The sequence below is a fragment of the Gilbertella persicaria genome, assembly GCF_025201335.1.
Source record: "Gilbertella persicaria strain CBS 190.32 chromosome Unknown B0P05scaffold_8, whole genome shotgun sequence".
Classification (NCBI taxonomy): Eukaryota; Fungi; Mucoromycota; class Mucoromycetes; order Mucorales; family Choanephoraceae; genus Gilbertella; species Gilbertella persicaria.
The window spans coordinates 34628-58951 of record NW_026251969.1 but is presented as its reverse complement, the minus strand read 5'-3'; the positions used below and the strand labels follow the sequence as shown (position 1 = coordinate 58951).

General features: G+C 36.0%; 9 protein-coding genes across 9 annotated transcripts; 5 read left to right on the top strand and 4 right to left on the bottom strand.

Moving 5' to 3' along the window:
- Positions 1–266: 266 nt before the first annotated feature.
- On the top strand, positions 267–2499 carry B0P05DRAFT_635091 (uncharacterized protein). Its single transcript, XM_051583571.1, has 7 exons — positions 267–502; positions 548–653; positions 708–788; positions 837–1150; positions 1202–1415; positions 1461–1811; positions 1855–2499. Exons 1-7 carry the CDS (start codon positions 348–350, stop codon positions 2455–2457), a joined length of 1824 nt encoding a protein of 607 aa, XP_051437470.1. The 5' UTR covers positions 267–347; the 3' UTR covers positions 2458–2499.
- Positions 2500–3835: 1336 nt separating this feature from the next.
- Positions 3836–5172, top strand: B0P05DRAFT_530431 (UDP-glucose 4-epimerase). Its single transcript, XM_051576859.1, has 4 exons — positions 3836–3906; positions 3962–4350; positions 4400–4662; positions 4728–5172. The coding sequence occupies exons 1-4, from the start codon at positions 3861–3863 to the stop codon at positions 5092–5094; spliced, it is 1065 nt and encodes a 354-aa protein (XP_051437469.1). The 5' UTR covers positions 3836–3860; the 3' UTR covers positions 5095–5172.
- A 153-nt stretch (positions 5173–5325) lies between these two features.
- On the bottom strand, positions 5326–7166 carry B0P05DRAFT_505330 (P-loop containing nucleoside triphosphate hydrolase protein). The gene is made up of 4 exons (XM_051575509.1): positions 7024–7166; positions 6911–6977; positions 6134–6859; positions 5326–6065 (listed from the first exon to the last, which is right to left on the bottom strand). The coding sequence occupies exons 1-4, from the start codon at positions 7044–7046 to the stop codon at positions 5352–5354; spliced, it is 1530 nt and encodes a 509-aa protein (XP_051437468.1). The 5' UTR covers positions 7047–7166; the 3' UTR covers positions 5326–5351.
- A 576-nt stretch (positions 7167–7742) lies between these two features.
- On the top strand, positions 7743–12170 carry B0P05DRAFT_530424 (armadillo-type protein). The gene is made up of 19 exons (XM_051576858.1): positions 7743–7934; positions 7987–8181; positions 8225–8409; positions 8477–8603; positions 8649–8729; positions 8792–9063; positions 9109–9203; positions 9249–9397; positions 9439–9593; positions 9638–9830; positions 9875–10075; positions 10134–10413; positions 10464–10530; positions 10576–10855; positions 10899–11107; positions 11158–11683; positions 11731–11877; positions 11928–12005; positions 12052–12170. Exons 1-19 carry the CDS (start codon positions 7797–7799, stop codon positions 12103–12105), a joined length of 3432 nt encoding a protein of 1143 aa, XP_051437467.1. The 5' UTR covers positions 7743–7796; the 3' UTR covers positions 12106–12170.
- Positions 12171–12204: 34 nt separating this feature from the next.
- B0P05DRAFT_530420 (uncharacterized protein) lies at positions 12205–13815 on the top strand (the record flags this gene model as incomplete). The annotated part of the gene is made up of 4 exons (XM_051576857.1): positions 12205–12257; positions 12347–12592; positions 12639–13254; positions 13299–13815. 4 exons carry the CDS (start codon positions 12208–12210, stop codon positions 13371–13373), a joined length of 987 nt encoding a protein of 328 aa, XP_051437466.1. The 3' UTR covers positions 13374–13815.
- Positions 13816–14000: 185 nt separating this feature from the next.
- Positions 14001–15859, top strand: B0P05DRAFT_577786 (major facilitator superfamily domain-containing protein; the record flags this gene model as incomplete). Its single annotated transcript, XM_051581811.1, has 8 exons — positions 14001–14151; positions 14199–14369; positions 14505–14779; positions 14824–14963; positions 15031–15345; positions 15390–15550; positions 15676–15770; positions 15809–15859. The coding sequence occupies 8 exons, from the start codon at positions 14001–14003 to the stop codon at positions 15857–15859; spliced, it is 1359 nt and encodes a 452-aa protein (XP_051437465.1).
- A 688-nt stretch (positions 15860–16547) lies between these two features.
- Positions 16548–19443, bottom strand: B0P05DRAFT_530395 (uncharacterized protein). The gene is made up of 5 exons (XM_051576856.1): positions 19012–19443; positions 18915–18950; positions 18521–18845; positions 18260–18453; positions 16548–18207 (listed from the first exon to the last, which is right to left on the bottom strand). Coding segments are annotated over exons 1-5 (1947 nt in total). The 5' UTR covers positions 19014–19443; the 3' UTR covers positions 16548–16817.
- A 1049-nt stretch (positions 19444–20492) lies between these two features.
- On the bottom strand, positions 20493–20972 carry B0P05DRAFT_447520 (cyclin-domain-containing protein; the record flags this gene model as incomplete). Its single annotated transcript, XM_051573829.1, has 1 exon — positions 20493–20972. A coding segment is annotated over one exon (480 nt), but the record flags the coding sequence as incomplete, so codon positions are not given.
- A 128-nt stretch (positions 20973–21100) lies between these two features.
- B0P05DRAFT_530386 (uncharacterized protein) lies at positions 21101–21509 on the bottom strand. The gene has a single exon (XM_051576855.1). It carries the CDS (start codon positions 21476–21478, stop codon positions 21155–21157), a length of 324 nt encoding a protein of 107 aa, XP_051437462.1. The 5' UTR covers positions 21479–21509; the 3' UTR covers positions 21101–21154.
- Positions 21510–24324: the final 2815 nt, after the last annotated feature.

The window sequence follows — 24324 nt, the reverse complement described above, 5'->3', positions numbered from 1 at the left end:
CAAACGCATTACAAACTCTTTATGTAAACACAGTGTAACCTATAGCTCCCTTTAAAATAAACATTTTTACTAAATCCAAACTACAAGACAACAGTCATTGCACCTTTATTTTCGATTAAAGTCATATATATCGCATCAGAAACACAAAAATATAATAGATAAAGGGTATTTATAGTCTTTGGCATCAATTATATCCATTTATTTTGTTGGCATATTTATCAGCAGACTTGGCTTATCGGTAAAATAAAAACAAGACCAAATGATGCGTCATTTTCAATACCAGAAAGGGGTAACATTGGTATTCTTTGGTTCGCATTTTTTTTTCCTTTCTATTTTTCTCTCATAAGATGAGTGATGGTATGCTCTCAAGACATGCTACTCTAAACGCAGGTAATAAGCCGTACTTGAACTATATCCATATTCATAAAACCGTAGGAGCTATTCCCGCTTCTGCGGAAGAGTTATCACAGAGATATGCGAAGTTATTTCAACAATATTCTCGGTAAGCTTAACTTATACATAGACTATGAAGCCTGACTCGACCAAGTTTAAAAGCTCAACACGCTGTATTGAAAAAAGCAGTGATAAAAGAACAAGCTTCAAACGTGTCTCTTCAAGGCAACGTCAAGGAAAAAGAAAAAGAGTTGAGAAAGGTATAAAAACTGGATCCTATCGATGATTTTTATCCGTTTTTTCTTTTTCTTTAGCTTCAAGAACAACTAGATCTGTTAGCTTTTCATAATGAAAGACTAACAAAGCGCATTCAGGCTGTTCAAGAGAATGAACAGGTAAATTTTTGTTCGTAGCATTCTGTCTCTGACAATCTTGTTCTATAGAAAGGGTCTCATTTCTCTTTACTTGGAGGCTCTATTAAAAAAGAATTAGAAAAGAGTAAGCAAGCGCTTGAAGAAGCACAAAAGGATTTGCAGACAAAGATTGAGAGAAACGAAGAGCTTCATTCTGAAAAACTTGAACTTGAAGAAAAGACGGAGCAATTAAGAAATCAAATCCATGATCTCGAAAAACGTGTCTCTGAGTTGTCTGATGAAAATGCCAATTTGCAAGCTGAAGCTAAAAACAATATTTCTGTAACACCTATTGTTTCAGGGAATCATGAAGAGGTGGAAGCATTAAGGAAACAACTTGAAGAGTAAGTTTAGATAAAAAGCATAAGTGGGAGAAATTGACGACCGAAACTTAGGCAGAAGGAGTTACTGAAAACAAAAGAGGAAGAGATAAAAAATAATGATATACATTTAGTATCAGAAATACAAAGTTTGCGCGCTATTTTGCTTGCCAAAGTAGGACATTTAGACAAGAAAGAAATTACCTTACAGGATGCTTTGCCAGCTTCTAAAGCATTAGAGGAATTAGAAGAGCAAGCAAGACAGTATATATCTAGTTTGGGTGCCAATGTAAGTAACTGATGTTTTGATCGTTTTGCTTAGAGTGTATCGTAGGATACCATGCAGCAATTACCTGCTGAAATTGCAGAGAGGCTATTCATGTCCACAAAGACTTTCTCTCAAGAATTATCAGATCTTGTTCAACAACTTGAGGATACAAAGTCTGAATTAAATAACCTGTTGATAGAAAAGGATCAACAATCATTCCATGAAAAAGAAAAGACACAGGAGCAACAGAGTGAATACGAAGCCAAAATTCAGGAGCAAGAGCAAAAGATAAACAGTTTATTGGCTACAGTGGAAGCAAACGAAAGAACAGAATCGAAGACAATCAACGAATTGCGATCATTGAATGACCAACTTGCTTTGGAGAATGCGCAATTACAACAAGAGATTGAGCAAGAGGTAGGGCTGATTTGTGTTTTCTTGAACTAAATTCAATTTCTAGAAATTAAGCTTAGAGAAAACTTTACAAGAACTTGAAAAAGCAAATGAAAAAAAAGAAGTTGTAGGATTTGATAAAGAAACTCAAGTTGATATTATAGAAGCTAAAGAAGAGGAAGAAGAGGTATTTGTATATCCAAAAAAAACAGAAAATACATTTCAAGAGTCATCAAAGCCACAACAACAACAAGAAGAGGAAGAGGACGAGGAAGTCTTTGTCTATCGTGGTATGGATGCATTGCCTAAAGAAGAAGAAAAAGAGCCGGAGATAGTTGAAGAAGCAACAAAACAGTATGATGATCATGATATCCAAGTCCGTGAAGAGAAATTAAAGGCCTTTTACGAGATACAAATCAGTAACTTGAATGAAAAGGTCCAATCAGTAGATAGTAAAGCAGTTCGATTGGCAGCCCTGTATCAATCGGCCAAAGAAAAATTAGTTGCAGAAGAGTCAGAAAAACTATCACTGGCTGCTGAAGTCGAAAGATTGACAAAACAAGTGAAGGATTTAGATGACAAGCTGGAGACAACTAAATCAGATTATCAAAAGTATATGGATCAAATGGCTGAATACGTTGCTTCATTAACAGGAGGAACACCTTCATAAATAAACTGTAAAATATAATTCCTAGCTTTATTAACTACCTAAACACATATCTGAACTGATAACGATCCTGAATCCATCATGTCCTATGATGACTTGTATTTTTTTTTTTTTTTTTTTTTTTTTTTTTTTTTTTTTTTTTTTTTTTTTTTTTTGCATTAGAAACAGAAAATTGTCTCTAGTTTATCATATATGCAATTTTTATACCATCGACTTACCTTATCTCATTGTTATTTAATATTTGATCAAACGTGTGTAAAGAGATTTACTTGTATTAAAAAAGAAGGTTATAGAGCAAAATAGAAAGGCTTGGTATAGTTCATGCTTGTCGAAATGATTGTACTTCTTCAAACTCAATATGTGTTTACAAAAATAGTCGCTCTTCAAGTAGATAGGATATCTTTCTAAAAAAAAATGCCTCGACAATGATGATGACTTGCCTTATAAAACTAATTGTGCTCCCAATCATATAGGTCTTTTCATCCCAAGTCATTCATGAGTGTATTGCACCATTTACTTGAGAATCTCTGCTTAATATTTGATATTTGTCAGGCTTGTTGAGAAAGTTGGAATTGGCAAACACTATTAGACATTACATGAATAGAAAACGCACTCGAGTATTGTAGAATTTGTTTATTCGTTTAGGGTTAAATGAAATGAAAGCGAATCATATAAAATGAAGATACGGCAATAGGAACAAATATCCCATACATTTATCTATTCGTTTTTGTTGCAATTTGCTATCAAATACGGACCATCTTCTACTATACACATTGACTCCTTCTCTGCTAAAATATTTTTCTAGTGAATCATCGAGCATTTTAACATTGTAGCTTTTGACAAACATGTAACTTTTACTGTAGTTGAGTGTAAAAAAAAAAAAAAAAAAAAAAGAGAAAGAAGCCAAAACATCTTGCTCAAAAGATTTCAGGAGAAAATTGATCACACTCTTTAGAGACCTGGCCATGCATCTACATCAAGTCTTTTTCTCTAAACACTGTTGGAATTTAATGGACTTGAACCAAAGTACAACAAACTCATTTGCTGTTAATATTTTTCTTTTGGATTGTGCGACACAGCCCATTTTTTCTTGCAACATTATTCTGGCAAAATGTGTATTGATTTTTCTTCTAAACAAGTAAAGGCGCTGTTTTTAGAATGACAGTTGCTTTGTTTGGTAAAGTCGACAGATTACCTAAGCGTTTTTTTTTTTTTTTTAGTTTTCTGATTAAATGGCTTACCTAAGTTTTTTTTAGGTTTTTTAATAAATGGCTTACCTAAGAAAAAAGTTACCATTCTTAGATTGGAATCGGGTTTTAAAATAGACAACTACTATAAATATAGTTCCCTCTTCAACTTGTTTCTTTTTTCTTTTCTTTAGAAGATAAACTTTTCTTTTATTAAACATGGTCCAGAAAGCTGTTCTTGTCACTGGTGGTGCTGGTTATATCGGTAAGAAAAATAAAGGAAGTGGATATAGAGCAAAGTGACTTATAGGATATGACAGGCTCACACACTGTTATCGAATTGTTAAATGCTGGCCGTGAAGTTGTTATCTACGATAATCTCTACAATGCTTCTTACGAAGCCGTTCGTCGTATTGAAAAAATTACTGGCAAGAAGCCCATCTTTTACAAGGCCGATATTCTCGATAAAAAGGCTCTTTTAGAAGTCTTTAGCCGTCACCCTATCGACTCTGTTATTCACTTTGCCGGTCTTAAGGCTGTAGGTGAATCTACTGAAATTCCTCTTGACTACTATTACAACAATATCACTGGTACTATTGTCTTGTTGCAAGCCATGAAAGAAGCTAACGTAAAGAACGTTGTCTTTTCTTCTTCTGCTACTGTGTATGGTGAACCCCCTATCATTCCTATCCCTGAAACTAGTCCTACTGTAAGTATTCAAAAAGATAAGTGAGCAATATTAAACGCGCGGTCTCTAGGATGCAAAGAGCCCTTATGGACGTACAAAGTTGTTTGTCGAGCATATTATTCGCGATCTTTGTACCGCTGAAAAAGAATGGAATGCCGCTTTACTTCGTTACTTTAACCCTGCTGGTGCTCATCCTTCTGGCATCTTGGGTGAAAACCCTACTGGCATTCCTAACAACTTGATGCCCTACTTTGCTCAAGTGGCTATTGGTAAGCGCGAATACTTGTCTGTGTTTGGTAGTGATTATCCTACTCGTGATGGTACTTGTATCAGGTAACTGAAGAAAAAAAAAAAAAGAAAAGACAGAAGGGCTTATGTATCTAACTCAATCACAATAGAGATTATATCCATGTGGTTGATTTGGCTAAAGGCCATTTGGCTGCTTTAAAGAAACTTGAAGATAAACCTGGCTGTGTTGAATATAACCTTGGTACTGGTGTAGGTTCTACTGTCTTGGAAATGGTCCATGCTTTTGAAAAGGCTGTTGGTCGTGAATTACCTCATAAAATTGTGGGTCGTCGTCCTGGTGATGTTCCTAACCTTACTGCTGATCCTTCCAAGGCAAACAAGGAGTTGAACTGGAAGGCTGAATTCAGTTTAGATGAGGCTTGTGCTTCTTTATGGAACTGGCAAAGCAATAACCCTTCTGGTCTTGAAGGATTTCCTTCTGAAGCTCCCGCTGAAACTGTCCTCAATTACCTTTAAATCAAACTTTTTATAAACATACATACATATATATATATATATCAAACATTTTATAGAGTAAAGTCTTTTTGAAGAAAAAAGGAGTTTCTTTTTTTTTTTTTTTTTTTAGTGAGAAGAGAGAATGTGTGTGTGTGTGTGTGTGGAAACAGAGAAAGAAAAAAAAAAGAAATAGTGGGTAAGGGGATCTTCTAAAACTTATTTACAGTAAGGAGGGCGACAAAAGAAGAAGAGAAAAAAAAAAGAAAAAAAAACTAGCTTTATGATCTCGAAGATTGATGACCTCTTTGCATGTTATTACGACGTCCATTTCCTCTACCGTGGTGATGATAACCTCTTTGCCCATTACCTTGTTGATGTTGTTGATGTTGTTGACCATTCATTTGTTGATATTGTTGTTGTTGTTGTTGTTGTTGTTGTTGTTGTTGTTGAGGATAATTAGAGTGATGATTGTTTGATGGAGAAAAGACTTCACGTTGTTGTTGCTGTTGACGAGTAGCAATAGCCTGTTGACGGTTGGGTTGTTGAACTTGAGCATCTTCAAGTGCGTTAGGGGCAACATACAATGTCTTGTCAATGACAGGAGGAATAGGTTGGATTTCAGTGCCCAATTCACGCTCAATCTTGTAAAGATTAAAGCGATCTTCATATGTAATCAGATTGATGGCTAAACCCAAGTGACCAAAACGACCTGAACGACCAATTCTGTGAAGATAAGTTTCTGCATTCTTGGGGAAATCAAAGTTAATGACTACATTGACAGCCTGGATATCAATACCACGCGTCAATAAGTCAGAACAGACCAAGTTACGACAAACACCGTTTCTAAAGTCATGGAAAACACGGTTACGGTGAGATTGAAGCATTTTAGCATGAGAATAAAAGCAGGAATAACCCAATTCAGTGATCTTTTTGGCCAACAATTCAACACGGTTAGTGGAGTTACAGAAAATAATAGATTGGTTGATTTGAAGCTATATATATATATATATATTCAACAGTGATTAGAGACAAGTGCATAGAATTCAATAGAGAGACTTACCTTGGAAAACAAAGTGTTCAAACAGTGTACCTTTTGCTTCTCTTCAACATAAGCATAGTATTGGGTCACACCACGTAAAGTTAATTCGTCCATCAAGTTGATTTCATAAGGCTTCACAAGGTACTTTTCCTTAAAAGACTTGACAATCATGGGAAAAGTAGCACTGAACAACATGATCTGTCTATCCTTGGGGAAATAACTAATCAGTTGATCGATAATGGGTGTAAACTCGGGCGACAAGAGCTTGTCAGCCTCGTCCATCACAAATGTGCTGGCCTCACTGAAATCAGCAACATTCTTGGAGGCTAAATCAAGAATACGTCCGGGAGTACCCACAACAACATGTACAGTCTCACCTAGACGCATAATGTCGTCTTTGAGAGTTGTACCACCTGTGGTGACCATCACTTGGATGTTCAAATGCTTACCCAATGTTTTGCATACTTGAGCTGTCTGGAGTGCCAATTCACGAGTAGGGACGAGCAAGAGAGCTTGAATCTTGGCTTTCTTGTTATTGATCTTTTCAAGCGTAGGAATCACAAAAGCGGCCGTTTTGCCAGTACCATTCTTAGCTCTGGCAAGAATATCTCGACCTGTGAGTGCGATAGGAATCGCCTCTTCTTGAATAGGAGAAGGGTGTTCGAAACCTGCTTCAAAGATACCCATCAATAATTCTCGCTTTAAAAAGTAGTCTTCAAACTCGTTTCCTTTAGTAGCAGTAACATCCTATAGAACAAGTCAATCTCGTGCATGTACAACCAACATTCACCATCTAACCTCTGTTTGAGGCCGCGTGTCTTTTTTAGGAAGGCTGAGTGTCTTTTTCCAGTTGTCGTTTTCGTGGCTAGAGAATCTCAATACATACACAATAATAAAGATGACAAGTTTACCTTGAGTGTTGTTGAGAAGCCATATTCAGTATTTAGTCTTATTAGTGCCAAAAAAAGAAAGAAAGAGCTAATATATGATGTCTTGCTTATTGACTATGCGCTTAATATTTGTAAAGAGAGAAAAAGAAAGTGAAAGTGAAAATACGTACACGCAAAAAAAAATAAAACGGAGATGCTGACATCATCGCATTATACTATTGACCAATCAGAAAATAAGAAATAAAATTCATCCTCATCATTGTTCATCTAGTCAAAAAAAAAAAACTACCGACAGAGAACAAGTAGTGAAGTGATGCATAGGAAATAGTTGAAGGCCATCTGTAATTATCACTGCTCAAATCATTTTACATTCACTTGTTTTGTTTCTTATCAAAAGATGGCATTGATTTCTGTGATGCTACAAAAAAAAAAAAAAAAAAAGAACAACTTGCATAATGGAATATCTTCAAGTTGTTTGGTTCTTTTGGGCAATTCTGCGGATCTGGAATTGATAGCGTTGTTTTGTCTTAAACAAGTGTTTTGTATGGTATTATTGTAATGCTATGAAATAAAGAAAAAAAAAAGAGGGGAAGAATGCTATTCAATAGCATTCTCTTATTGAACATGACACTTGCTTTATTCAGGAAAGTCTCTTGATTATTTCATAAAATCAAAACAGTATATGCTACGTCAGCATGCATTGAGCGGAAAGAGAAATTTGCTGTATTCTTTTTCTTTAACGCGTCTTTTTATTTCTATATTTTTTTTTCTGTTTGACGCGTGTTTCTTGCAATATGGATCTTGATGAACCTTCCAACACTCAGACATCTGAGCTTATCGACTCTCAAATGGAAGAAGAAGCCCCTGTCTTGAATTTCTCAGAGTCTCTATTAAGCACAAAAAAAGTACCTCAACTAAAAGACTTGCTAAAGGTAAAATTAAAAAAAAAGGTACAACGCGCTTGTTGATCATTATTGTCTATAGAACCTTCATGAACAGTTAAAAGAATTGGATCAAAATGTGGACAAATCATCCCTTGAAAATGTGACTCAGGAACTTGTTCACAAAACAATTATCAATAACAAGGACAAGACTATCAAGGCTTTAACTGCTTGTTGTCTTGCTGATATCATTCGTTTACATGCTCCTGAATGTCCTTACTCCAATGATACACTTAAGGTAATAACTTATTGAATTCAACAAGTTATTGAAATACCATTAGACTATCTTTGCCTTCTTTGTCAGTGAGCTTTCACATTTCGGTACTGAAACACCTGAATTTCCTTATCGCTTTTATCTTTTGGAAAACTTACAATCTGTCAAGACTTTCTTGCTTTTGAATGATATTGAAGATTCTGAAGAAATCGTGTTGCCTTTAATTGAAGAATTCTTTACTGTGTCTGAAAAGTAACTAGAGGATTATGTGTATATGAGCTTACATCTTTCTCTTTCTTTTTTTTATTTTATTTTGTAGAGGCACATTGGCCAGAAATGTAGAATTGTGTATGACAGATGTGCTAATTCAATTGATCGATGATGTCGGTGCTATGAGTGCTGAATTTACAGAACTTATTTTGGACCAATTCGACAAGTTTGATAAGGTAACTTAATCCAATCTTGAACACGACTGATCTCTAATTGTTCAGGGATCTGATAACCCTGCTTATCTGATGACATTGGATATTTGTTATGCTTGTCCTAATGCACTTCAAAGACGCATTTTTCAAGTAAGTCTTATCACTTGATTCTGCTCTGTGCTTATATGTATTTTCTTTCTATTTTTATGCAGTACTTTTCAGATACATTGATTTCTGTCAGTAACACAGATGAAACAGAAGAAGATTTAGAAGAAATCAAAAGAGCACATCACCTTATTCGTAAAATGAATGCTGTCACACCTGATTTACTATTGAATGTCTTGCCATTACTGCAGGAAGAAATGAGAGTAGACCACATTCATGTTCGTCAGTTGGCAACAGAGACATTAGGACATATGTTTGCTGAATCTTCATTGAATGTAGCTGCTAAATACCCTGCTATTTGGAAGACATGGCTTGGAAGGTATTGACCAAAAAGAAACTAGCAAATGACTCATGCTTCCTCTAGACGTCATGACAAGTCAATTCAGTTGCGTGTCAAATGGCTAGAGATGTCGGTGGATATCTTTAAACATCATCCTGAATCCATGTCTGAATTAACAGGTATTCACAATAAGGAAGAAATCTTTCATTGATATGTGTCCATAGATTGTTTCAAAGACAGATTATCTGATCCTGATGAAAGAGTCCGTGCTGCTGCCTGTAAAGTTGTGGGTGAAACTATGACTGAACTCGATATTAAGCAATTGGACAAGGAGTTGTTGGAATTGATCAGTGATAGAATCAAGGATAAGAAAGTAGGTTGATCTTAATCTTATCTGATCTTAATGATGGTTAGCATCCTGTTCGAGTAGAAGCCATGAAAACCATGGGGTCTGTGTACAATCATTACTATGCTCGTATCCATGCTCATGAAAAGACTGTGATGGATAAAGTGGGTTGGATTCCTGATCGCTTACTGTACTGTCTCTATTTGGGTGATGCTTCTGTTACGTAAGTAGGCCTAAACATAGAATGATGTATTCATCTATCTATAGTATGGACATGGAACATGCATTGCTCAAGTATATTCTTCCAGAAGACGAAAATGATGAAGAAAGAACTGAAAGATTAGTCGTTGTCTTTGAGTCTCTTCATGAGAAAGAAAGACTGGCATTCGCTGCCCTTGTTCGTAAACAAAAAATGTTTAACGAAAACTTACATACCTATGTCGATATGTGTCAAAGAGTGGTAAGTGTTGATTACACAATTATCTTGTTGTCTTATGTGATTAGGTGAATGAGAATAGCACAAATGAACATGAGGAAAGCAAGAACGATGAATTTATGAAGTATTTGGCTGCCCAATTCGCTGATAAGCCAAGAACATTGAATGCTTTAAGGTCCTTCCTTCAAAGAGGCAACGATAAAGATATCAAGGCATTAAAGACTGCTATTGATCTCAGCCGTACCTATAAACAAGTACTGGTTGCAAAGGTAAATACCGAAAAAAGAAAAGGAAAGGGAAACAGAAAGAAAGCTAATATTGATATAGAAAAAATTGTTGGCCAGTTTAAATGATGATCAATCTGCTATTGTTGAAATCTTTCAAGCTATTTTAAACAGAGCTTGTCCTATCATCTTGAGCAAGAGCAATGTTGCTCATTTGTTGAAGATGAGTAGAACACTACGTGGAAGAAGACAAACAGTATCTAGTCAAAGATCTGTTGTAGCTCAAGACATTCTAAAAGAAATCTCTACTACGTTTCCTTCCATGTATACCAGTCATTTGAATGATATCATCAAGGAAGTTATGTCTGAAGATGAGAATGCAGGTAAAAAAGCTTATTATGCATGTTGAGTTATGATTCTTATGTGTGCTTAGCTGAAGAAGGCCTTAAACTTCTTTCTGAAATCAGCAAGGACTCTCATGGAAAGATGGCTTACAAAGAGTAAGTTGCCATTGCCCGTAGAATAGCGATTCATCTTTCTTGTAGTGATGTGAGTGATCGTTTAATGAGCTTTGTGACAGAAGGAAGTGTAACTCAAGCCAATTATGCTTCCATTGCCCTTGCCAATATGAAGGATGCAGATGTGATTTCTGCAGAACTAGTTTCAAACATGTGTGATGAATTACTCTTGAAGTCTAACCGTTTGCTTGCCACTCTTACTGGTCTTTCCAATTTTACATTATACGCACATGAGCTCATTACTCCCTCTATTGACTCCATTATTCGTTTTGTTGAAGCTGTTCTATTGATAGCCAAGACAAAAGAAGTAAGTACAACACTCACAACCTAGACTTATTTTTTTTTCTCAGTTTTCATCTGATAATCCTGAATGGGAAGTCTATGAAAATTTGCCTGACCTGTCCAAGCAAAAATTAATGGGTATTCGATTATTGGTAAACTATTTAACTGCTTCTAAAGACGATGTTGGGCCTGAAGATTACGTTATTCAAAAGATCTTTGGTATTCTCGAAGCCTTGCTTGATTTATCTTGTGATGGTGCTTTGACAGACAAGACAAAGTAAGTGTAGGCATTATAACAAAAAAAAAAGGCTTATGAACCTTGATTAGTGCCGCAGAAACTTCACATCTTCGATTAGGCGCTTCAAGAGCCATTGTCAAACTCACTCAATATGAGAAATACATGAACCAACTCACCGTGACCAAGTTTGAAAAACTAGGCATTACTTTACAAGATACTTGTTTCTATGTTCGTCAAGAATTTGCTGAATCACTTATGAAGGGCCTTCATACGGATCAAATCCATTCTCGTTACTATGCTTTACTCTTCCTCTGTGCTCATGAGCCTGAAACTGTCTTATTGAAGCAGGTCAAGAGTTTTATCCAAAAACGAGTCTCAACTACTCAAGCTCAACAAGGCGAAGCGAATGTATTGGATTCTGCCTTGATCCGCTTGATTCACTTATTGGCTCATCATCCTGACTTTTCAGAAGCTGTTGAAGATTTAGAAGTGTTGGCTCAGTACTTTAGATTCTATTTGGCTTGCGTGGCTACATCTGAAAATGTGGCCTTTTTGTATCATATTGTTCAAAAGATCAAATTGTCAAAAGATATGGTGGTTCCTGAATTAAGCAAGGTAAAGGAAGAAAAAAAAAAAAAAAGAGCGCTGTTGACATGAAATAGAATTCATACATGTTGAGCGATTTGGCTTGTTTGTTGATCAAGTCAAGATGCAAAGAGGCATCTTGGCCTTTGAATGCTTATACTGGACATGTCACACTTCATACAAAACTCTATCAATTGTTGCCTCAAGGGGCTATTCAAGCAGAGGTAAGAAATTCCAGTCATGACTCTCTAATCGACTCACTGGATAAAATTAGACAATTAAGCAAAGTTATTTGCCAAAGGAATTTTTGGAAAAATATGAAGAAGAACATCATCACAAAGCAGGAGACAAGGTAAAATATCTCTTTATATATAAAAGCTAACATTTTTATGTCTTAGCGTTCTCGTTTTACAGCAACAGTAACACCATCAAGCAAAAAGATCAAAGCCTAAGTAATAATAATAATAACAATAATAAAAAGCCTGCATGAATTCATTCAAATAGTGTTAAATCCGACTCGATTTTTCTTTGCTTTTTTTCTTTTCTTTTATAAAATGATAGAGTTATTTGATAAGCTGTGGAAGGCTTTAGAAGAACATAGAATGTGTGTACACGCTTTATCTTTTTTTTTTTTTTTTTTTTTTAACTTTGCCATGAGCATCTGTTTCGTTGAATTGACACGCGTATTCATAGTGATGAAATAGGGTTATTGCCATTCACACCAGACATAGACCAACTACCCTTTGAGAGTCAAGAATTTCATCCTCTGGTTGTTATTGAATCAAAACTGGGTATTGCTAAGCCTGAACTTGCTGTTTTACTCAAGCAAGCGCATGGCCGTTTTATAGCACTTGATCAAAACGACTCCAAACAACTCGAGAAAGTAACGCGTATCATGATTTTATTAAAGCCTGATAATTATACAGCCATGAACAAGAGGTAAAAAAGTATAAAAAATGAATTATCAAACTCAAAAAAGGTATAGAAAGCAATTATTGCTGTCTAATCACATTGATCCAAAGCAAGAATTGGCTTTGATTGAACTTATTTTCACTATTCCAAGGCATGCTAAGAGTTCAATTGCTTGGTATCATCGACAATGGATTTTGACACAGTTTGCTCAAGAGATGGATATTGAAAAAGAATTAAAACTTGCCAAGGTGTCATCAGCAGCTTACCCCCGAAACTATTATGCATGGACATATCGCACTTGGATTTTGTTAAGCCATTGCTCTCTACCAAGAGCACAACAAGAATACGACCAAACATGTTGCTGGATTGAACTCAATATCAGTGATTTTTCGGGGTTGCAATATTTACAACGTATCATTCAGTACTTGAAGATAAAAGACTATAGAAGACATATGGAATGGCTAGACCAATTGATCATCAAATATCCTGGCTATGAGTCTTTATGGTGTCATAGAAGATTCTGCTCGTATTTATTTGTCTCTTCAACTGAATATTGCGATTCGCAACATGCATTTATCCATGGCATTGTATCTGATCAATTCAAAGATCAATCCTTGAGTGATTCTAAATCAGATTTTGATTTGCAAAAAGAATATGCATTGAAGTTTGGTACCTGGCAAACAATGATGGTAAGTCAATAACCATTAACTTAACAGCTTCTTATGTCAATCAGGAAAAACGCTATTTTGGACATTCACTTGCAAGTCAATCTACGGTTGATCTCTACAAGACAAAAGCACCATTCTAATCCAAACCAAATACACACTTGTCTGGTATAAAATAACCTTATCGATAAGCAACTCCCTGAAGTATGCGTGCTATTTATTTATTTTTCTTTATAATATGTAAGGGGAAGAATGCCTTATTTTAGTGTCTTGGAATAGGAGTAAGAATGGTCTTAAATGTTAAGTTGTTGACATCTGCAGTTGTCGATCTTTTTCATTTCTATATTTAAACATAGCATGACGTCTTTCCTGCCTCGGCTATTACGATCATCGCAACACAATGGCATTGATGCTTCCTATGTTCATCGGAAACAACATGAAAGAAACCTAAAATAATCATTTTAAGAACAGATTGGATGTCATATACTAGCCGAGGAATAACTTGTTCAAACAATGTTTCTATATATTAATGATCAAATTTCTATAAAAACTGACCCGTTGCTCATAAAACGGAAAAAAAAAACAAATTCTATATTACAGAATCCATCTTCCCCCTCCACCCCTTAGAGTTGTTTTGTTTTCTACTCTTGTCGTTGTCATTTTTCTTTCGCTCCTTTTTCATATACACTAGTCTTGCATCTCCTTTAAAATAATCTTCTTTCTGACTCTCTTTTTTACTTGTTCTTTTTTCTTTCTTTCTTTCAAGCGATATGCCCGAAACAACAATAAGAATATCAGTCGTTCAATTCGATCAAGAAGATCAATATTTAAATGCATCATTAGAGGATAACAGAACAATAGTGTCTTCCAATACCAGTGTGACAGAGGGAAGCACAATTCACTCACAACAACCTACACGATGTAAGCCTAACATTACCTTCTTGGCTTGACTCATATGATGTCTATAGTGGATAGGTTATTAAGAGGAAGTCTATCTGATTCAGGCTATATTTCAGAGAAAAAAAATCAAGAAATAAAGTTTGATGACCAAGAATTTACATCAAACGAAGATCCATACCGATGGGTGATATTATTTAGTGGATTCCTGGCTCAAGCAATTAGTATGTGTACATTATCAAGTTGGTAAGTAATAAAGAAATAATAGGTTAGATCTGATACTAAACTTAAATAGGGGTAAAGTAGATAAAGCACACGGACCTTTTTTTTTATGTCGTGTGTCACTGTCGATCTTTTCTGTTTCTAAAATAATATAGGCGTCATGCAAGACTATTTTGATCGTGAAGTGTTTAAGGGATCTGTTGATTCTACTGAACTTAGCTTTGTTGGCACCATTGGGTTTTCTTTTTGTGGTCTTATGGGTCCTGTTACACCCTTATTTATGTCACTTGTGGGTGCTCGTTGGTTATTATTTTTTGGTACTATTTTGATATCAGCTGGTCTGATCTTGGCAAGCTTTTCTACTCAAGTTTGGCAATTGTATATTACTCAGAGTGTGATGCATGGCATGGGTGCTGCACTTTTGTATATTGTAAGTAACACTTCATTAGACTTTATATCAATTCGACCTTGTAGGTTTCTATGTCTATATCACCTCAATGGTTTGTCAAAAGAAGAGGATTTGCTATGGGTGTTATGGTAAGCGGTTCTGGTGTCGGTGGTTTGATTATGCCATTTGTTATGACATCGCTGAATGAATCACTGGGTGGAGCTTGGTATGTTCTTGACAGATAATTATGTCACATTGTTTTTTTATTATTATTAACAAACAAACATATGTAGGTGTTACCGTGTCTTGGGGATCATCACATTCGTTATCAGTCTATTATCAACATTATTATTACGTGAAAAAAAGTCTAAATTACCCGGGAATGCTACCAAGAAGTTTCAATTGGCTAATATGATGGACATGAGTATCTGTAAAGACAGTAACTTTATTATTTGGTGTATTGTTGGCAACTTGAGCATGCTGTCTTACTTTATTCCCGCCTTTTATCTTCCGTCACATGCAACCAAGATTGGATTAAAACCTTCTCAGGGATCAACACTTGTTGCTGTCTTCTCAGCTGTCAATGTATTGGGTCGGATCTTTTCAGGGTAAGTAATTCATGTAGGATCCATCGACACTAAACAAGGGATAGATTTTTGGGTGATCATGTTGGTGTCGTCAATACCAACATCATGTTCTTGTTTGTATGCGGTCTAAGCTCGTTGTTTATTTGGACGTTTGCGAATTCGTTCATTACACTCTTGATATTTATCCTTATTTATGGTTTTATGAGTGGTGCTGTATTTTCTTTATGTAAGTTTTAGGATTTGTGTTTATTAAAGGTGTACTTACAAAAATAGTGGCACCGATCACGGTGGCTATCACTGGTATGGAGAAATATCCTTCTGGTATCTGCCTTTACTTGTTTTTTATGACAGCTGCAAGATTTGGTCCTTCTCTGGCAGGAGCAATACAGACAGCAACCAACAAGCATTTGTTCTTTTCGCAACAAATGTTTACCGGCCTAGCTTTTGTCTTGTCATCTTTTGTAACACTATATCTAAAGTATAGATTACAACCAAAGATGTGGGCAAAGGTATGATAGAAGAATGTATTCAATAAAATATCCTTGTTTCTTTTTTTGTATGTCTTAAATACGCCTGTCTTTTCTAGTCATATTGTTTAAAACGCAAGAAAAAAAAATATACTGTTCTGTATAATAGCAAGAGAAAGAGAAAAAATAAAGATCGTAGGGTTACAAGCATTATTCATGAGGCGAATTTAGACACATAAGATAATAAATTCTTTTTTTTTCAAAGCAAAAGAAGATTGATCTCTAAAACCATGTAAAAGATATTGGGTCTCTCAAACTGAATGTATACCTTGGATAAGTTGCTCAGACCACCGAGGTCATTGTATTCGTTAAAATAGCAAACTAATTTGCAGAATTAAATCAAAATACCTTGCCATTCTTTTGTTATTTGATCTTGCTTCTTTCATTATGAGTACAGTTATATCTGGTTAGTACTCAATTTAATCATACAGTTTGAATCGACTCTCCTCTACTCGGTCCAACTAAGGTTCTATTAAAGCTATTTGTATCTTTAGAGGCAAAATAGCATCTAAATCGATCCCCTAATTTCGTCATAGAAAAAGAGAAAATACGCTTTTATTCCTTTTAAAGCTTCTCCTATTTACATACCCTAACTTGTAAACATGTGTCTAGATTGTTTCTGTATCACAAATTTATATTGTTCAATAAAGTCTATATCAATGATAAGAACTTTTTATGGGAAAGAGATGAAACTATCTTCAGAGAAATGGAACTTTATTGTATGCTACAGGTGTTTTCATTCTAATAATATATAGAAAAACTCTACTAAAACAAAATAAAATGTTTAAATATGCTTGAAAAAAAAATGAATGGATGAATGAACAAATGCATAAATAGGATATAAATAACTCAAATAGATAAAGAAATTCCGTAAGGACGGCTTCTAGGGAACATTTCCAGGTTTAGTAACCCGGATTGGTCTAACAGGCGTATAAAGAGTAAACAGATAGCCACTATGAGGAACAATCAATATAAGCCAAACAAAAGAATAAACTTACCTATAAACATCGGCACCCAAAAGAGATAAAGGCGACAATTTAGTTTGTGACGCACAAAGCCTAAGCCGTCTAATTCCATTGAAGGCGAAACGATAACTTTGATTGAATCTGTACTACTCAAACTATGAAACCGATGGCTCATATGACTATTTCTTCTAGAAAGTGGTTTTCGCCTTATAGAGTTATTCTTATTGTACAAATCAAGTAAATCTAGAAGATCTGATTCTTCCTGACATAGAGACGACGGCAGTCCCCAATTTGATTGGAGGTTTGAGCTCGCTCCCACATAAAGCAATACTCGCACTAAGTCTCTTGACTTGCTTTGACAAGCGAGATGAAGTGCTGTCATATTATTCTTATCTTGCGTATTCAGAAATGCGAGTTTTTCTTGAGCAGGACGGTATTGATAGCTAGCAATCAGTGCTCTTACCAAAGCTTCGTTGTTGAGTAATACAGCTAAATGAAGCAACGTGTGACCTTGATTGTTTGTTTGTGTATAGTCTATCAGTTGATCCGACTGCTCAACAGCTTCCAAAACAGAGCTTTGATAAGACGAGTTTTGTTGATCTCCTCCCTGAACAATCCGCATGGCAACGTGTTTTGCATCGTGAAGTTTCCCCGTCATTTTTAGACCTACCACTTGCAATGCGAGTTCAAGTAAGGCATGATCACTTGCATCATAATAAGTAAAAATTGCTACATCTTGACCTTCAAGTACCAAAGGATGCTCTTTGAATGACACAACCACAGGACCCGTCTGTGCGGCAGGCGGTAAGAGACATACCATTGTATTGGCATTCCAATAGACAGTCGTGGCAGCATGTTCACCAAACAAACAAGTCAAACCTCGGTAAAACCCGGAACCTAATAAGGTCACTTCTATGCCGCCATAGGTAGGTCCTTGTGATGGTACGAGGCGCTCAAGTTGCGGCACTCTGTCAAGCATGGAGTTGATAAGCGCGTTTGCAGAGGCATCTGAAGAAGTATAACCTTGAATCGTGCGACGGCGGCGATTAAATGGCCATTCCTCGCTTGGAGTAGGCTGAGGTGCGAGATTGAATCCAGGCTGCATGAATTCAAGGCTTGTGGGTGTGGAAAGACCTTGCTCTTCTTCGCTATCCTCTCCGTCTTCTAATGAAAGTGAAGTCAACGTGTTTTTTTCTTCACCTGTAGACATAGAGCCTCGACGAGAAGGAGCTGGAGTGTCAGGACGTGAAATGATATGCGTATTTTCATCTCTTGACCTCTTGCGGCTGTTCTTTTGTTTTGAGCTTTTATGATCATCTGTTATCATAATAGGTGGAGAAATACCCGTAGCTACAACATGGCCTTGATGGTTCTTCATCGCAAAACAAATCCTAAAACAATAAGGTTTAATGCCAAACCCAAAAACTGATAAGACTAGCGTACCTAAATCCTTCCTTTTCATTATGATGTCTACAATAGCACGTAATTCTGGTAGGCAAAATAGCATCTCCCGATGAGAAGTTGATCATTGGATTGCAATTAAACAATAAGATGCGGTCTCTTTCGGCTTCCATGTCTTGAGATAGAACAACAAGATCCTTTGACTTGCCATCTTTTGTTCTTTCGGCCCGCTTCCTCTAAATATAGAAAAGCGAATGTGGAGATGAGTCTTTCCATCCAAAAATCTTGTGGATCTTATTTTACCTCACGTCGTACACAGCCCACACACATTCGAACCGGATGATCCGTGTTACTACTGCTGGCACATATCACTTTAGCCTCTAGTTGCAATACCTTGGATTCGTCTGATACCATAGTAGCAATTGACCCATCTAATGGTTTTACTTGTTGTTGGCTTTTACGCAATCGAGATCTGGCAAGCATGTTTTCACCCAGACGAATATAGGACCAGTCGACTACTTTCTTTTCATCTTTTGTCATTAATTGGATACACAACTTTATCTGAGTTTCGACGCGCGATTTGGCGCCTGTGCTTGGCACCCCGAGAATGCGAATCTGAGGGCGGTTGCTGTTTAAGAACATTAGTCTTTTTGTAGCTCAAATGAGGTATTTATATATATATATATATATATTTTACCTTTCTTCATTCGTATAAAGTGGCTTTTCAGGAGGCCTACCATAACAAGAAAAGCAGTTAGTAAAATAAAGAAATCAAGGCTATGACAAGAATTTACATGTCGCAAGTTAAATAGTTGAGAAAGAAATCATTTGGTGGTTCCTAGATTTTATATAAAGAGAAAGATAAGCAAATTTTTTTTAGAGAAAAAAGACTGAATTTACATGGATCACGAGTTCAGGGTCCTTCAAGAAGCTTATATATTGTGAATGAGGTGAAGAATCATTATCCGATAGCGAATCTGTTGTCTTGGGTGAAGATGCTTCAACAGCTGAAGGAGATAAGTCTTGAAATAAAGTCAGGTCAACAAGAGGCTCGAAAAGGTCTTTTAGGTCTGTTTCACTGAGTGTTCTTGAAGGAGGCGAATAATATAGACTATCGTTTGAGTAAAAGTTATAATTGGACATGATAAGTAGAAGAAGAGAAGAAGTATACTTTACTATACACCCTTCTTGTTCAATATATATGGAAATTGTGACTTTGTTTATGCTCTATAAACTTTGTAAAAAAAAAGAGAATGAGATAGTAAAAGGATAAAAAAAATGGGGTGTGGGAAATCCGGTTAAGATTATTGATGGTTGTGAGATAGGCCTTTTTTGTCGAAACATCAAATTTTGATACACAAAAAAAATTCTGTTAAAAAGAGGGGCTCAATTTGATGGTCTGTTCGCATGGTTGCACAAAAAAGTGAATAAACGAATATTTTTTTTGACTATAGGGTATTCATTCTTATTTTCACATGCAAAAAAAAAACGAGTATATAAATATACTGCTTTTTCCCTTTGTTTATTTTCTTTTCTTTTCTTTTCTCTCTTTTACTCTTTCACCCTTATTTATTCTGCTTCAGCATGCAACATAAAAAGTATATAAATAAAGTGTGAGAAATTTATATTTTTACGCTTGCCAACTTTGATTTATCTTTTTTTGTTAGTAGGAACAAGTATATTGCATAACACCTTCTTCATGTATTTTATCCTATGACTTATATCGTCTGGTTTCAGACAAGTCAACATCAAGAAAAAAAGAGTTTAAGTTTTTCCCTTGTCTCAGCTTCAATTTAAATAGGTCTGTTTGTTGTCATGCGTCATAAACGTATGACTTTTTTTTTGGTTGTCGAATGTTGTCAGAACTAGCTTGGTTTCTGCAATTAAAAAAAATCAGGCCGTTTCTGAGTTGAAAAGGAAAAAGATATCAAAAAATGTTCAAGATCCGAAAAATAAAATGGCTTTATTAAAAAATGTTGGTATACGATTATGATATGTACAAAAAAAAATAGGATGATGATCATGACGATATGCGAGGATGCTTAGTCACCGGTAGACTGGGGTCTTCAATAGGTCGCTTTTTACATGGTAAATGGAGAGTAGAAGGAGAAGGTGTATGAGGTGATGCCATGCTGCTACTACTACTGTAAGATGTAGCGGGTGAAGACATTTCACTTTGACTGTCGTCTTCTTGTGTAAGGGTGGGAGATGCCAGCTGAATAACGGGAAGACTAACTTTTTGCTGTGTATATATATGGATCAATTGTTTCTTTTGGACATGTTCATGCAAAAGAAAAACCCATCTATCATAAAGCAGTTTAGAAACATAGAGTCTATAGTCAATTAATTTTAGAAAGACAAATTCTGAAGCAGAGATTTCCGCTACATCTAAATTAGCAATTTTAGCCCACGTTCTATTCCGATAATTCCTGTCATGAAGGTACTTTGAGGCAAGCATAAGAGCAGCAAGAAACATACGTCTTCCGCAACATACAATACAATGTGTGCTTTGAGGTATTAAGTTGCGAATACGAAAGATATAAAACAGGGCAAGTCGAAGCATAGAATAAGTGGCTCTTGATCGTTGAATGATTTCTCGTATAAATTCATTGGTGGGCATGATGATTTTAGAGGTTGGTTTTTGTTTCTTTGACCATATTGAGTCAATAATTTCTGCAGAGACATCAATCAGACGGTCAATCATGACAGACTTTTCTTCTTGACAAGATGTATCTGAAAATTGTTTATTCTTTTCCAATAACGTCTTCATAGATGGCAAATAAATAATTGACATTGGCTGTTGATATAAAGATGAAAAGAGAAAAGGAATATAAAAGAAAAACAAAGAGTATTTATAATCAATTTTCAAAAAAAAAAAAAAAAAAAAAAAAAAAAAATCGTTTGAATTTATTTTAACGTGGAAAACTCTTGTAGAAATTATTGATATAAATGTACAAGACCATATAATAAAGTATGAAATAGAATATAGGACAACAAACCACCTAAAGCACCGTCCAATACTACATCGCGATAGCCATGAATAAAATAACCTTTGTTGCCTGCTGTTTTCACCACTAACAGAATCGACAAGATGATCCAGCTCACCGCGTAAAACAGAAAACCAGACAGATTCTGGAGCCCAAGAATACCTGCTACTGAGCCTGCTATTGCTGCAAAGCAAGAACGAATAAATTGTAGTTGTCTTTGGTTATGGGCGACGTGTGTTTGTATATATTTATGTGCGTCTGGTGGTGGGTTCATTTAATATTCGTATGGCAAGTTTTTTTTTTTTGGTATCTGGAAAAAAATAAAGGGGGGAAGCGTACAAAGCTGAATTTCGTTGGTTCAATTCTATAGTCACGCCACATTCAGCGATAATAAACATAAGATATGGCTACTTTCAAAGATCCAAAAAGAAAATTCATTTTGGTATTTTCGATCTTCAAAGTTTGTTCCGGTTGTCTTTGTGCCTTTGATGAATTCAAATTTGTACGAGAATTAAGGTCGTCTCTGTTAAAAGAATGCCAATACTCTCATTATCTTCATTTATCCTATCTTATGCGTTCTTTGATTTACTATTTATGACCAGAGATACTTGTTGAATTTAGGCTTAGAGTAGAAGATCAACAACCCTTGAACATCTTAATTTAATCGTTTTATAGCAGAAATCTTGATTATTCTTTTAAATTATTCTTCGTGCATGTAGTTAGATAAGCTTTTATTTAAAAAGAGAATATAGGCAAGGTGATACTCTACTTGAGGTTATAAAGAATTTTACTCTATCATAAAATGAGCAAAATAGAAGGAAAATATACACTTACACATTAGGAGTCAAATAACTATTTTGTTTATGAATCAAGATCGTAAAATGAGCTTGATACTCGAAAAAGATATAAATTGAGGACTAAAGTTATATCATGTATACAGTGTAGGTATGATTGATTTTTTATAGTAAGTGGAATCGAAATAACCAACTCTCTTTACAGTTCTTTTGAGCAAATCTGATAAGCAGAATAGTAGCACCAAAAGTGTATTGGCAGCCCGCTGCAGGCGTGAATGTTTTTCGGAACAAGCCATCATTTTTATCTTCTAATTCCCTTTTTTGAGTTTCTTGTGTTTGAACATACATAAAAGAACATATTTATGCAAAAATATCGTAAGTTTTGAAAAAGTCAAAAAATCGTCATTTTGCCTTTATGATCCCAGTAAGAGTTTATATTTATTTGAAAGGTTTTGAAGACTGGGCTCTATGGGGTAAATGTCTAACCATCAGTTCAAAAAAAGAAAAGTACAAAAAAAACTATAGAGTGATAAACATGAGAAAAAAAGGGCAGGAAACATAGACGATGATGTACTATAGTATATACAGGTAAGAAGAGATAAGAAAGAAAAAAACAAAAGGAAAAGATAGGTGCATAATGGAAGTATAAACACCGCAGGACGGAGGAGAGAATTAGCTGTCGATTTATACTGGATATAGTGAGGCTATCAGCCAAAGGAGAAAAGTTAAACCAGAGGTATCTTTTTCTTCGCTTGAGTAGGTCTTGTCGGGAAGATCCATAATCTCAATTTCAAGAAGTAGTTGGCAAATGATTGGCCACCAATTTGACAATCGTATGTAGCGGTCAAATCTTTGAGCTTGTAGGCTTGGAGGGTATGATAATCTAGGCAACTGGTTCAAGACATAATCAATTGGACTAGGCTGTATATCAGCTGGTAACCGTAAGCGTTCAGCAGCGCTCAGGCAACCAAGTACATGTCTTCTACTGATAGGTGATGAACCACATGAGAAAGTAGAAATGTACTTCGGAATCCACCAAAGGCGTCAACAGAGGATCTTTTGACGGTCATAGATCGACATAGGCAGCAGAAAGATAGAATCAATCCAACCAACAAAGGGCCTGCAGTCAGAGATGAAGACAGGGGCATCTATTTGTGCACGAAGAGCATCCAAATTACGCTGACGAAGTCCCAAGAGTTGCTTCTTGACGTTTCTATCGGCTTCGACCCATTCGAAAAGCGTATTATAGCTATTGCTAAGTTGCAACCAGATGTGATTCTTGTTTGATACTTGTGGCCAAAGAAAAATCTGCTGTTACCGAGCAAAGAAATACGTATCAACGTGTGCCACTAGTTGCATTATCAGTGTGTCTTCTGGAAGCGTTTCGAAACGGCTCATCATCTTGAAGACGAGGCTCTCTGCGTTCGGCCATGGAAGGAAGGTTGGTCATCAGTTTAAATGATCTAGTTTTTCCCTTTAAATGGCTATTGATACAGAATCGCAAAATCGGATTTTCAGTAAAGACCAAGGCAAATACCATACTCCAATTTCGGACACATAAACGTACTGTATAGACCAGCAGTGGTCAGTTTAGAGAGACGAATTTGGTTAAAGAATCCCAGAGAAGAGAACCCAGCACGCATAGCTGTGAGAGCAGACTGCGTGTTTCGACGAATCAGAAGGGAGACACCAATTTGAGCCTTAGTATTGAACGGAATGCCCAGATATTCAAAAGACAACGCTATTGGGATTGGCGTATCATAGATTGAGTATGGCTGGCTAGGAGCAGGAAGACCGGTGACGATGACACATTTTAATGGATTCCAATGATATCCAAGGCTTAGAGAGTGGCACTGTGCACGGTTGAGTAATGATTTCATAGTGAGCGGTGTGCCAACAATCACAACATCATCTGCATATAGTAGACTATTGATCCAAAGACTGTTATAGAGTCTCTTAGGATTGACTCTTCTATTTTCCTTGCTGCTGGTGGGAGATGCATGCCGCGAAACATTTTTGGAAGGGAGTCAATATACAAAGAGTATAGGAAGGGGGACAATATGGAGCCTTGTAGCACACCAGTAGAAGGATAGAAGGCGGTGGAGTTAAAACCTGAGATAATTACTTCAATTTCAACCTGATCAAAAGGGTATTGTAAAATACCTAAAAGAGGCAGGGAAATACAAGAATTTTTTAGCAATTGCCAAACTATCGTTCGGTCAGTACGATTGTAGGCTTGCTTGATGACTAAAAAAGCTAGTACAGGCCGTTCACCCTTATGATCAAAGGTGTGTTGCCGCCAAAGTTCATGTAGGGCAAGAGCTTG